The sequence below is a fragment of the Otolemur garnettii genome, unplaced genomic scaffold (genome assembly GCF_000181295.1).
Source record: "Otolemur garnettii isolate 467f Iridium unplaced genomic scaffold, OtoGar3 scaffold00172, whole genome shotgun sequence".
Taxonomy (NCBI): domain Eukaryota; kingdom Metazoa; phylum Chordata; class Mammalia; order Primates; family Galagidae; genus Otolemur; species Otolemur garnettii.
Window position 1 is genome coordinate 75,121 of NW_003852567.1, and position 13,497 is coordinate 88,617.

The following is a 13,497-nucleotide window of genomic DNA, read 5'->3' on the forward strand; positions in this document are numbered from 1 at the left end:
GGAGTTGGAGGTTGCTGTGAGCTGTGATGCCACAGCACTCTACCCAGGGGGATAGCTTGAGGCTCTGTCTCAAAAAAAAAAAAAAAAAAAAAACACAATAGCAGTGTTTTTTCTCTCGGGTCAGGAACTTGGGAAGGGCAGGTCTAAGTTCTAGCTCAGAGTGCTGTGCACTTGTAGTTAGTGGCTCAAGCTGGGCAGGCTGGGTGGCCTGACAGCTCCTTACATGTAGGTACAGGGTCTCTCAGGTGGTCTCTCTGTGTGGACTACTTTGGGCTTCCTCACATCATGGTGGCTGCAGGGTGACAGAGCTTTTTATATGGTGGATTAGGGATACCAGCTAGTGTGTTTGGTCCAACAAAGCAGCCATAAGTCACACAGTATCACTTTTGTCATATTAACTAATAACCTCTTGATCTGAAGAATGTCAAAAATTTTGCTGACATTTTAAAACTGCCCTATGTCCCAGCCTGAGCAAGAGTGAGATAATTTCTACTAAAAATGGAAGTCAGCCAGGTACGGTGGCTCACATCTGTAATCTTAGCACTCTTGGGAGGCTGAGGCAGGTGGATTGCCTGAGCTCATGAGTTCAAGACCAGCCTGAGCCAGAGTGAGACCTGGTCACTAAAAATAGCCGATCGTTGTGGTGGGTGCCTGTAGTCCCAGCTATTTGGGAGGCTGAGGCAAGAGAATTGCTTAAGCCCAAGTGTTTGAGGTTGCTATGAGCTATGATAACACAGTACTCTACCGAGGGTGACAAAATGAGATTCTATGTCAAGTAATAAATAAAAATGTAAAAATAAGCTTGGCATTGTGGTGGGCCCCTGTAGTCCCAGGTGGGGAGGCTGAGGCAAGATCTCTTGAACCCAAGAGTTTGAGGTTGCTGTGAACTATGACACCATGGCACTCAATGGCAGGATGATAGAGAGATTCTGTCTCAAAAAAAAAACAACAAAAAAAACCTGCCTTATTTCTTCTCCTTGAGAAGCCCATCTGGTAGGTGCCAAGATTGGTCCAGATGTTGGCACCAAGACAATACCAAAAAGTAAGTTGCCCCAGGTAGAAGTCATCAGAGTTCAGGGGAGTAACGGAAGGTGAAGTTGGCCTTTTTGACCTAGTTTTTTGGGCTTTTTGAGACAGAGTCTTGCTCTGTTGTCCAGGCTAGAGTGCAGTGGCATCATCACAGCTCACTGCATCCTTCAACTCCTGGGCTCCAGCAACCCTCCTGCAACAGCCTCTCAAGCAGCTGGGACTACAGGCCCCCTAATTTTTCTATTTTTTTGTGCAGGTAGGGTCTCACTCATATCCTCTTGCTTGTCCTCCCAAAGTGCTAGGATTATAAGCATGAGCCACTGTGCCTGGCAGTGAATTAGTTCTTAAATTGATTTTGACGTTTTTTTTTTTTTTTTGAGACAGAGTCTCACTTGGTCACCCTTGGTAGAGGGCCGTGGCATGTTAGCTCACAGCAACCTCAAACTCTTGTATTCCTGGCTTGGTGCCTGTGGTTCAAGCGGCTAAGGCGCCAGCCACATACACCTAAGGTGGCGGGTTTGAATCCAGCCCAGGCCTGCCAAACAACGATGGCTGCGACCAAAAAATAGCCGAGGAGTTGTGGTGGGCTCCTGTAATTCCAGCTACTTGGGAGGCGGAGGCAGGAGACTCGCTTTAGCCCAGGAGTTGGAGGTTGCTGTGAGCTGTAATGTCATAGCACTTCACCCAGGGCGATAGCTTGAGGCTCTGTCTCAAACAAACAAACAAACAACAACAAAACTCTTATATTCAAGTGATCCTCTTGCCTTAGCCTCCCAAATAGCTGGGACTACAGGCGCCCACAACACCCAGCTATTTTTTAGAGACGGGGTCTCGCTCTGGCTCAGGCTGGTCTCAAGAACCCATGAGCTCGGGCAATCCACCCACCTTGGCCTCCTAAGTGCTGGGATTATAGGCTTGAGACACTTGGGCCTAATTCTGACATTTTGAATAGCATTAACAAGTCCCAATAATAACAAAAGGTCCGTGAACAATAGAATGCTCGATCAGAGATGCTACAGAGGAAGAATGAGCAGAGGCCAGAAATGTGGGCCAAAGAAAGCACAACCAGGGTTGGTGTAGCTCAGTTGTTAGCATGCCTGCCACGTACACCGGGGCTGATGGTTTCAGATTGGCCTGGGCCTGCTAAACAAACCAACAAAAATAGCTGGGTGTTGTGGTGGGCACCTGTAGTCCCAACTATTAGGGAGGTTGAGGCAAGAGAACAGCTTAAGCCCAGGAGTTTGAAGTTGCTGTGAACTATGACACCACAGCACTCTACTGAGGGCAATAAAGTGAGACTGTCTAAAAAAAGCCCAACCATAAGGCTTGGAAAGGAAAGGGGGAGGAAGGAGGTAAAGTAATGACAGTTCCTCTCCCATCCAAATGTAATTAGTGTGGGAGACATGGTGGACTTTTTTTTCTATAGATGCTCACAGAAGACTTTCCTTCTGGGCAACAGCAAGGCTTACTGCCCCCATCCTGAGTAGGGTATTACAGGAGTTCAACTCAATCCCCAACTTGGAAATACCAGATGACTACAAGCAGACAATTACTGAAATATGGGTCAACAATTGCTTGGAACATCACCTGAAACGCGCCAGGTATTATGCCGAGTTCTGAGGGCAGGTAACAAATGTCTGAAGAGCAGAGTCTCCTGGAAGCACCTGCTGTACCTTCCAGTAGAGCTGTGACTATGTGAATCTTCTGTAATCTGCACTGTCCCATTCAGATGCCACCTAACTGCATGTGAAATATGCTAGGGCTAGAAAGGTCATTTTTAATTAACTTAAATAGACACATGTTTCTGGTAAATACTGGACAGCACAGGTCTAGAGGAAGCATTTTATAATAGAAATATGAACCATGCTCTTGGGATGGCATAGACCCTGACATGCTACAGGGCTAGCCGCACACAACACCCTCCCATCTCAGGTTCACTGAAGGAAGTGAAAGGACTCAGGGTCTTCTTATGGTCTGCCCACCCCAGACAACTCCTGTTGGAATATACTTCCATACACACTCCAAACTGCAGCATATCTTGAATTCAGTAAAGAAACTTCATCTGTGTTGTTTGAAACAGAAATTTATTCTCAGAATAATGCACAAAAGCATAGGTTGAGCCTACTGCTGGGAGGCTTCCCTCCCCTCCGCCTCCCCCTCCTCTCTCAAAGCCAGGGAGAACACAGTTGAAGGAAACATGCAATCACAAACAATGATCAACTCTAAAGACAAAAGGTTTGGTCCAAAAGAACTCAACATAATTAATCCAATTACTGTGAACAGCTTCACGGAGTAGGATTAAGATACTGCAGACGTAGTGTTTCCACAGGGTGGCCCTTCAGTGCACCAGGGGAGCCTGCTTGAGGGAGATGAGGACTGAGCGCATGCGGGAGACATCTTTGGCCTGCTTGCTGGACTTGGGGTTAAAGTCACACAGCCGGGCCACTCGTTCCCATTCAGTGCCTGGGGACGACTCGTCAATGTCATTTACAAAGGCTTCTTCTGCTGCCCTGGAAGCAACAACAAAATATGTTGGTTTAATGTAGAACCCCCTTTGAGCAACCTGGTGGCTGCCTTGCCACACAAGTGACTGACTTCTCGGGCCTGACTTAATGGCATTCTGGATTTCCCAAGAGTAACAGCCACTGGCCCAGGTCAGCCTGGGGCAGACCCATGGCCAGTTCTCCGAGGCACAAGGTGCCCAGACTGCTGTGTAAAATGTTGGAATACAGGTGTTTGGTTTAGGGCTCACTCTGGCTGCCTCTGCTCCTATTGAGCATTAAAAAAGCCAGTCCTTAGCCAGCTCTGTATCACTTTTACTAACATAAGCAAAGCAGCGGGCTGGTCAAGAACTTGAGTAGTTTGTGCTAGGCTGTACTGAGTCAAGGAAATTTAGACTTCTAAAAAGCCCACAATAGCTTCTAGATTTATTCCTAAGGCTGGAGAGAAACAGGGCAGATCAAAATGAAGTCAAGACAAAGCTCCCATGCTAGCAGGCACTAGAGACTAAAGCCATTCTGGAAGGGGGGTTGTTACAATGTTCTCCAGTTCACCCAAAAGTCTGCCATTTTCCCGCCAGCCAGCTGCCTTGGGCCACTCAGGGCACACTGGCAGGAGAGCCAATGTTAGTCGCTTTTAGGCAGGATGCTGCTCCAACATTCCTTCGCATCAAGGTCAGCCCACCCCCAGCTGGGAACTAACGGGTGGGCGCTACAGCCCAAAAGGACAGTGGGAAGAGGCAGGAAGACACACTATCATCTACTCCAACAAGCACCACGGGCAAAGCAAAAGCAATGGAGATGACTGGTCTGTGGGACGCAGGGGTGGCACTATCACAGGGATGGCTGTGGCAAACACCGCTGAAGCCCAGAGCCACCACAACACTGCGACTTTATGGCACACACAGTTAGGGGCAGTGAGAAAGGTTTACTTAACTGTTCTAGGCTGTAGCAAGGATGGTTTATGTTTGTGCTTAAAGGTGAAGAGAAGAAAAGAAACAAGGAGAGAAACTTTAGGTCAGATACAGAAAATGAGAATGAGCTCAATGCAGATGGTCAGTAAGCTAGACATGCCCTTGCCACTCTATCTGTGCTTGGGGACGTGCATCTGACTTTGCTGGCCACCCTGCTGCCCAGCAAAACCAGACTCGACCTTTCCAGTCTCCATTTCTACTCCAGAGAAAATGTGCAAAAATCAACTCAAACACCACCTGTAAGTCCAGCATTTCACAAGTCTTACTGCAAATGCATCTGGGGGCCCAGGGAACCCATCTGTCTTCTAATGGGGTGACGATCTCAAGGTCACAGGCCTACGAGGGTCTATGGACCTTGGCTTATGGCACACCTTCGACAGGTGCCTCTCCTCCATTCTACCCTCATCTCCTTTATATAACAGTAAAAACAGCTGGAGCTAATATTTAAGGAGGAAACAAAGAGAACTGTTCCCAAGTCTTTAGTAATACTGCTTTCATTACAGGAATCCTTAAAAATAATTTTTTTCCCCCAGAGAAGATACAAGGTTTGGGGGGAAAGGGAGAGCCAAGGAAGGGGGAGCCCTAGTGGTTCCTATCAGACAGTTTTGGCTATAGTGACCTCAAAGGCAGGGGCCTCTCTGTACTAGGGTGGGAAACAGGGCATCAGAAGCTGGCCACTAAATAGCAACTTCTGACATGTAAGACCACAGAGAAATAATCACAGACACTCCCTGGAGATGAGCCCCTCTGCTGTGGACTCTTCTGCCTGAGGGAGAGGCAACCAACCCCTGATTCTTTGAAGGAACCAAGCATAGGAAATGCTGCTCCCCACAGCTCTGACTAGCAATGCAAGGTGCTGCTGCTCACTGGCACTTAACCTGAACTGTCACCTGCTCCCAGGTGGTGAGAATTCTCCTTCCCACCTGCGGCAGAAAAGCATTGGTAGCAGGAGTCACGGCAGCAACAGCAAGAAGCCAGTATCCCTCCAGCCCCAAACCCTCCCCAGACAATATCACAAATGAAAAGAAGTCAGCTTTCTTCCCTCCAAAACCCTGAACATGAAAAATGGCAACCAGAGGGTGTTAGGGAGTTGTGACTCTGCAAGATTACCCATTGATCGTCCCCTAGCTCATCAACTCTTAGGCAGCCCCACAGTGCTGATATGAAATAATTTGAAAAGCAAAGCAACTTGTGACATAAAAGGAGCGTTAACTCTAAACAAAAAGTAGAAAGAATCAAAACAAGAAAAGGAATTAGTTTTGCAACATACACATAACCAATCACGTCAGCGAAGGGTTGTTTGTAGAAAGCTTCGTCTGCCACCCTAGACAGCAAGAGGTCCCAAAGGCAGGCAAGCAGGCAGGAAAAAAGAGAGAACATTGAGAAGCAGAAACATCTAAAATCCACAATAGAGGTGTGACTGTGCTCTGGGGAGCTGCTCCCAAGGCTCCATCTTAACACCTGTGAGATGTCCAGCGCTGGAAATTTCCGCAGGCCCAGTTCCCACTGGCCTTCCTGCACAGGGATTCTCTATGAGAGAGAGCTGCCAACTTCATCCCTTTGGCTTACCCCAGCAACAAGAAATATGTATTAAGCACCCAATAATAAGCTAAGCCCTTTCACACACATTATGTTGATTCAATCATCAACTGTAACAACCTATGACACTGGGTATTCTCACCCCCAGGATGTAACTTGAGACAAAGCAACCTGCTCAGCTACACAACAGTGGCAGCATTCAGAACTCATAGCCCAGGCATCCTGGCTCCAAGTTCAGTGCTTTATTAATGCTTCTTCCCAGCTGGTGTATGCTCAGAAAGCCATGCCACCTTCCTGCCTGTCTCAGTAAGATTCACTGCGTGGGAATGCTGCCAGATGCGCTAGGACCCAAAGCCAGTGTTATCTTGGATTATCCAACTGCTGCTTCTGCACATCAGCTCGGTGGAATAAATTTCAATATCCTGGGAGCACATGGTCATTTCAAAGTCTTCACCTTAAGAGAAAAAACTGCTGGAAGGAAGTAGTCCAGTGGGAAAAATGCTAGACTAGAGTCCTGGCTCTGGCACCAGCTTCTGTGTGTTCCTGTCAGTGCAGTTTCTGAATATTTCTATGCCAGACTTAATTGGATTTGACAAGGTTTAGCCCAGAATCTAGAACTTCATCGGCATGGCAAGGCTCTGGGACAGGGAGGAGACGGCATATGGAGTGGGGACATTTACACAGCAGGGAACAGGCTGGCTCTGACTCTGTTGCCTCAGAATGAATCCCAGACACAGCCAGCCCTCTCTTGTCCACTGTGGCTGTGGTTCCCCTGAGGCAATCTCCCCCTGGAGTCTTACCCTGTACTTCGCCAGGTGGGTCTGAGATAGGCAAGTAGAAAGAACATTTTTTGTGGATAATCATGTCTGGTCATTAACCTAAGCACACATATTTATTTGAAGGCAGATTCTAATAATTTCCATTTCAGTTTATTTTTAAACTCACATATACCCTTCCTTCTTTCCTATTTTGGTTTATATACAAGAGGTGATTTGTGGGAATTTAAAGAAAGCAAAAGAGAGCAGCTGATTGTAACTGAAGGTCACTCAGCAGGAAAACAGAGTTGTTTGTGGGCAGAGTAAGCGGGGAAGAAAGGCAGGCGGGCCAGCTTGTAAACCATAATCCTTTCAGTGTGCACAAAGGGCTGACCCTAATAAATTTCACCTCCACCCTGCATCTACGGAACAGAATGAAGGTCTGCCGCCTCCTGTCAAGGCATTGCTAAAATAACAACAGCCTGAATGTCAGGCTCTTGCAGCTGCCCCCAGATAAAGAGCTCTGCAGTGACAAGCACAGCACCCCCATCAGGGTTTTGGGCCCAGAACAAACAGAAAATTATACACACCAAACATAGGCGGCCTCCACCTATTTGTTCTTCACCCAGCAGAAGGGGACCTGAAGCAGCAATCCTCAGCCAAGGCAGGAAGGGGCTCGAGGAAGCCTGGGAGAGGGAAGGAGGAGGATGCCCAACCACAGGACACGCTCAGGAAGCCTAGATACAATGCAGAGCTTCATCCCACCAGTAACCTCCAGGTGGGTATGGAAAAGACATTCGCCATCACGGGAAATCACCAATTCCCTAGGCTTTTTCAAGCAGAAAAGTCTCAGCCCCAATGCTACCTATAATGGGGAAAATGTTCTGGAGTGGTTCTTGATGAGTGAATTTATTCAACTTCAGGAATCAGTTGCTGGTCTGGCTGCCTCCTGTGAAAAGGGAACTTTCCCATAGGCCATCCACTTAATAATTCATGGCTCTTATGCTGTGACATTCAGGCCCCGACGTGGGATAAAAGGAGAGAGATGCAGTCTGGGGACAATAGACCACAGATTCTTCAGGGAAAGGACCATGTCTGGCTGCTGCACTCCTACTCCCCAGCACAGTGCCTGGAACAGCTGGGCTCCTAATACTTTGTGACTAACTGGGTGAGGGCAGCTAGAAGATAGGAGGCCTGAAGACATTCAGGATTAACGGGGTGCCCTTTCTGTCCGAGTCTCCTCTTTGCAGTTTCTCTGCCTCTCTGCCTTATCCCTGCAGTCCCTTAATATCCCACTGCTGTAGGAGTCACTACGGGAGAATGAAACTTGCTTCAATTGAGCATTCCATTTTCTTTCTTTCTTTTTTATTTTGTAGAGACAGGGTCTCATTTTATCGCCCTCAGTAAAGTGCTGTGGCGTCACACTGCTCACAGCAACCTCCAACTCCTGGGCTTAGGCAATTCTCTTGCCTCAGCCTCCCGAGTGGCTGGGACTACAGGTGCCCGCCACAATGCCCGGCTATTTTTGTTGCAGTTTGGCAGGGGCCAGGTTTGAACCTGCCACCTTCAGTATATGGGGCCGGTGCCCTACCCACTGAGCCACAGGCACTGGCCGAGCACCCCATTTTCTAAAAATATTCGGTTTACCTGTAGACCGACAACGAGGAAGATGAATCACTTCATATCTATGTAAATAGGACTTATTCCTTTAGAGTCTAAAGTTTAGAGTCAAGCATGGATAAGTAGTAGTCAGCAATAGCAAAATCTCCAGGGGATAGTGTATGCCACTGGATGAAGTCTCACAAAGTGATTCTAAAATGGCTCTCTCACTCCACCCATTAAAGACTCATTGGAATAAAGTATAAAAACCATCTCTTCTGTCCTAGAACCCTGGTGACAGTAGCTAGTATGTCACTAGCTTTATTCACTAAGGGTGACCTCTGTGCTGCAAGTTTCCAGAAGGCACATGGCCTGGTTTCTGAATTGCTCTACATTCTCAGTGGGTGGTAGGTAAGTCCCTTCTCTCTGAACTTGAGAGGTTCACCATGAGACCAACCAGTTTAACATTCTAAAGACAGGCACCAAAGCCGTAACTCGATGCCTAGAGGGACAAAGCCTTTAAAACTAGGCTCCTAATAACAGATGTGATTACTCTCTTTAAGGATAACTGACTCTGTCTAAGTAGGAAAATTCAACAAAATCGGCTTGAAAAAAATTCTGCAACAGAAAGCCTATTCCCAACATATTCATTATTTAAGTTTGATAATTTGTGTGTCAAACTGCTGAGGCATCAGGGACCCTGCACAGGGAGGGTGAGCACAGTTCTGCCAAGTACTTCAGAGCAGACTCAGGGGCTGGGGCAGCTTACTGGGGAAGCACCCGGGGCCTCACATGGTGCTTGCACACAGCACCCTCTCATCTTTCTTTGCCAATCTGAATTTGTAACCAGGGGAAAATAATCTCAAGTGAGCACAAGATCCAAGGAGCCTGGACCTATTAGCCCTCTGTACCGACCACAAGCTGAACAGGAGCCCCATGCAGCTGATGGCAACCATCACCACAGGCCACTTTACAAGAAGGCTGGAGAGTAGTCCCCAACACTCGTCATAGAACTGATAGGCACCCCTTGAGAGTTCATCCCTGAGGGCAAGGTGGGCAAGACAGAGACCAAGGCTAGGCATCTCAGGGGTGGCTGACAGAACCAGGATGACCAAAGGCAAACAAGGAGCTAAAGGGCTGCTGGATCAAAGAAGTGTCCAGCTGTTCTGTCACAGTTGCCCCACAGAGATATGGTTGGCTGGTGAAGTGGTCAGCTCCCTCCCTCATGGCAGATTTCTGGCTAACAGAGCAGCCAAAGACAAGGGCATGTGACCCAATCTGTTTCCTGCCTCTGAATATAGGAACCTAAGACTCTACCCTGAAAATTAAAAATACTCCCAGGCCTCCTCTGGCCTGTTTTTACACGGAAGTGAGTGGAATGAAAATTGGGCTCTGCACACAGCAGGGGAAAGCAAGCCAATCTGCCTGCCTGGAGGGAGGCAATACTGCCTATGCCTCTAAGCTGCTTCCAAGGAGGACTCAAGTGCAAAGCATTGGCTGGTAGAGATACGAGAATGAATGTGTTTTCTCCCTACAACCACTTAACCTTCAGTGGGTGAGTAAAATATATTCTGGAAAAAGCATTTTTAAGAACTGATTCAAGATTTTCTTAGGCATAAATAAATACCCAGAAAACCCTCAATTCTATAGTCACTATGTTAGAATATCCGTGGCTGCCTAATTACAAAGCACATTTTCCTGCTAATGGACTTCTTTATGAGTAGTTTTCAGAGGGTAGGGCTGTACTTAGGGGATCTATAATCATCTCCAAAGTAATGAGATCTTGGTACATTCACAAAACTGACCTTTCATTTCAGGGTTCCATACTTTAAACGTTTGGATTTAATCCATGAAGTAACTTTCCCTTTGGCTGAATCACACCATCGCAGGTGATGCATACTGACCAAAGTCTTCGTTAAAGAGCTAAATTCACTACAACTGGGACGGCCAAGAGACTTGCAACCTCTGTGCTTTCTTCAAAAACTGCAAAGATATTTCACACTTAAGAAGGCAGCAGCCAAGAACTTAGACTGGATGCTAAGAAATAGATTTGATTCAACTTGGGAAGGCAAGCTGTGCTGGAACCACCGTGGACTGACCTGTTGTTTGCTTTCGTTTTCTGTAGCTGCTCGTCCTGCCTCGCATACCACTCTTCTAGCTCCTTCACTGCTTTTTCTTTCCATTCTGCTTCTTGCTTCCGAGAATTAGCATCTTTGACGGGAGAGAGAAGACAGATAACACAAATGAAACAAAGCAGAAACTTAAGTTCATTTCATCCATTTCTTTTGATCTTACTGAACTTATGGAGGGTGTAGGTACTTGTGTATGATGAGGGAGAAGAGTAAGGAGGGGGAGATAAAATTCTATTTCCCCTGTGTGTATAGCCAACTCTATCTCAGCGACCCTACTCCTGGTCTTCTTATCCCAGTCCACTGATAACCTTAGTGAGTCACTAATTTTGTTTTGTCTTGTTTTTGGCAAAGTGAAGGAGATGTAAAAATATTTACTCCCCCCCACTACACACACAGAGCCTCAAAGCTGTCGCCCTGGGTTGAGTGCTGTGGCATCACAGTTCACAGCAACCTCCAACTCCTGGGCTCAAGCAATTCTCCCGCCTCCACCTCCCAAGTAGCTGGGACCACAGTCGCCTGTCATAACGCCCAGCTATTTTTTGGTTGCAGCCGTTGTTTGGCGGGCCCAGGATTCGAACCTGCCAGCTCAGGTGTATGTGGTTGGTGCCTTAGCCGCTTGAGCCATAGGCGCCGAGCTGAAATACTGACTTTTGATAGAAAAAAGCCTTTGGGCACCAAATGGGGAAAAACCAATTATAGATGATTAATAATGCTGACAATGTTCAGGGTGTGGTACTCATATTAAATAAACGTTTAACTCTTCTTACAAACTATAGCCCATTTCCTAGGTATGACAATTCATGGTTTTGGAAACACAAGGTGGCACTCTCATGACTAAGGTAGAAGTGCTTCTATGAAGCAGGGAGCTTTTAGGAAAACTGACAAAGGTAGAGATGATTCAGAAACCAGACAATGGTAGAATAAAGAATACTAACAGTGAACCAAAAGGTTCTAGCAATGAGCAAGAAAATGCACACCTATGAGGTCTGGCAGATTGGATTCTCAAATATAAAGTTCTGAAACTAAATATGGTTTCCCCTAAAACACTGTGCTGACAAGACATATGTCAGTAGAGAGTGGGAGGCTGTGCAGCTGACGCTTTAAGTTAACTTCACTGAAACATGTTCTTAAGGATGCCCTGTTCTGGCATGTGTCCCTACAGACGTCTCATTTAATCTTTACAACAATCCCAGGAAGGTAAACTCTGGTTTCATTTTCAGCAGTGAGAAAAACTACAGCTCAGGAAGTCTGAGTGAACTTCCTACAAAGTATAGTAAGTGACAAGGCCAAGATTCAAACTCAGGTCTGACTCTAAAGATTATACTTTGCCAACCTCATTATGCTGCCTCCAGTGGGACAGAAAGGGAGGCAAGCCTAGAAATAATCACAAGATAGGACTACTAGGTGGCCACCAGTGACCCAGACAAAGTTTTAAAAAACAGAGCAAAAGCCCAACCTATAATTAGTAACTTTGAAAGAGTAAAAGGCAGTAACTATCATACTTGAAATGATAAAATGAAGCATTCTTGGGCATTTTTAGGGCCTTTGCAAAAAATGTCTTATAGTAACAATGTGCAGATGGCTGTGTCTATAATTACACGAAATAGTCTTTAAAACAGTGGTTCTCAACCTTCCTAATGCTGCAATTTACTTTCACTGTCACAAAGGGGTTGTGACCCACAGGTTGAGAACCACTGCTTTAAAAGCAGCTAGAAACTCCCCCAAAGTTTTAGATTATAAAGAATGTTTTACCGTGTTATCTAACTCGTAGGGAACCTATCATTCAGAAGGAAAATGTTTTTACTCAGTTTTCCACTGATGATTATATTGACATGTGTCTGTCGATGGCATTCAGAGTATGATCTATGCTGCAATGTGAGATGCTATGGGCTGATGGTACCATGTAGACAATACAGAATTTGAAATGTGATAAAAATACTGCAAAAAATTAACTTTTCATTGGAAAGCATTTTCTCTCATGCTTTTTCCCCAATCATTTAAAATTCTGTATCATGTATTAGGACTAAAATATGAGAATTTCTGAAATATTAACCTAATTTAAATGAAAATTGTGACCATCAGTAGACTGTAGTTACTACATAAAACAGTACATTTAAATGATCTTCTTTTACAGATTTAGGAAGTGACACTGGCAATAAGAATTCAGAATTTTTAGGCTGGACACCATGGCTCACATCCATAATCCTAGCAATCTGGAAAGCCAAAGTGGGTGGATTGCTTGAGCAGGAGTTTGAGACTAGCTTGAGCAAAAGTGAGACTCCTGTCTCTACTAAAAATAGAAAAAATTATTTGTGTGTGGTAGCACAAGCTGGTAGTCCCAGGTACTCAGCAGCTGAGGCAGAAGGGTTGCTTAAGCCCAGGAGTTCGAGGCTACAGTGAACTATGATGCCATTGATCTAGCCTGGGTGACAGGGTGAGACAGTCTTAAAAAAAAAAAAATTTTGAGTTCTTCCCCTCAGAGGAAGAGCTCCCTTACAGAGCAAGGCACACGGACAGGTGCTATCTTCTCTTGCCACCCCTAGTCATTGAAAAGAAAATTTGACAATATAGCCAGCAGCTAAGCTGAAAAATCACTGACACCAGTCATCTGTTTTTAGCATCCTGTACTTTTTCTCACAGTTCTTGCAAGAAAAAAAGGTGAAACTGCAGAAACACCTTGCTCATGAATCAAATGAATTCAACTCAACTGGAATGCAAGGCCAAATGTTTGACTTCCTTCAAGAAGGTATCTTGAGTTAAAAAACAACAGCTTATGGAGTACTCCCAAAGTACCATCTAATAACTGAAAAAGAAAATAATTTTTTTCCACACACCAAAATATACTCACTCAATGGAGAAGACAAACTTTGCTAAATCCTAGGGAAAAAGAAAAGATAACGCTGGGTGCACTAATATGAAAAATACTCCTGGCTCGGCGCCTATAGCTCAACCGGCTAAGGCGCCAGCCACG

At 45.8% G+C, this 13,497-nt stretch overlaps 1 protein-coding gene across 2 annotated transcripts in view; it reads right to left on the reverse strand.

Moving 5' to 3' along the window:
• Window positions 1–3,094: 3,094 nt before the first annotated feature.
• The window catches only part of CLTA (clathrin light chain A), a 23,735-nt gene continuing 13,332 nt past the window's right edge, over window positions 3,095–13,497 (reverse strand). The window contains exons 4-5 of one of the 2 annotated variants that reach the window (XM_003800216.3): window positions 10,494–10,605; window positions 3,095–3,539 (exon numbers count right to left, since the gene is read on the reverse strand). In XM_003800216.3, the coding sequence (XP_003800264.1) occupies window positions 3,368–3,539; window positions 10,494–10,605 (284 nt within the window). In that variant the 3' untranslated portion in view covers window positions 3,095–3,367. Of the gene's footprint in view, window positions 3,540–10,241; window positions 10,378–10,493; window positions 10,606–13,497 lie in introns of those variants that run through there. The other variant, XM_023519366.1, reaches the window with a different exon arrangement.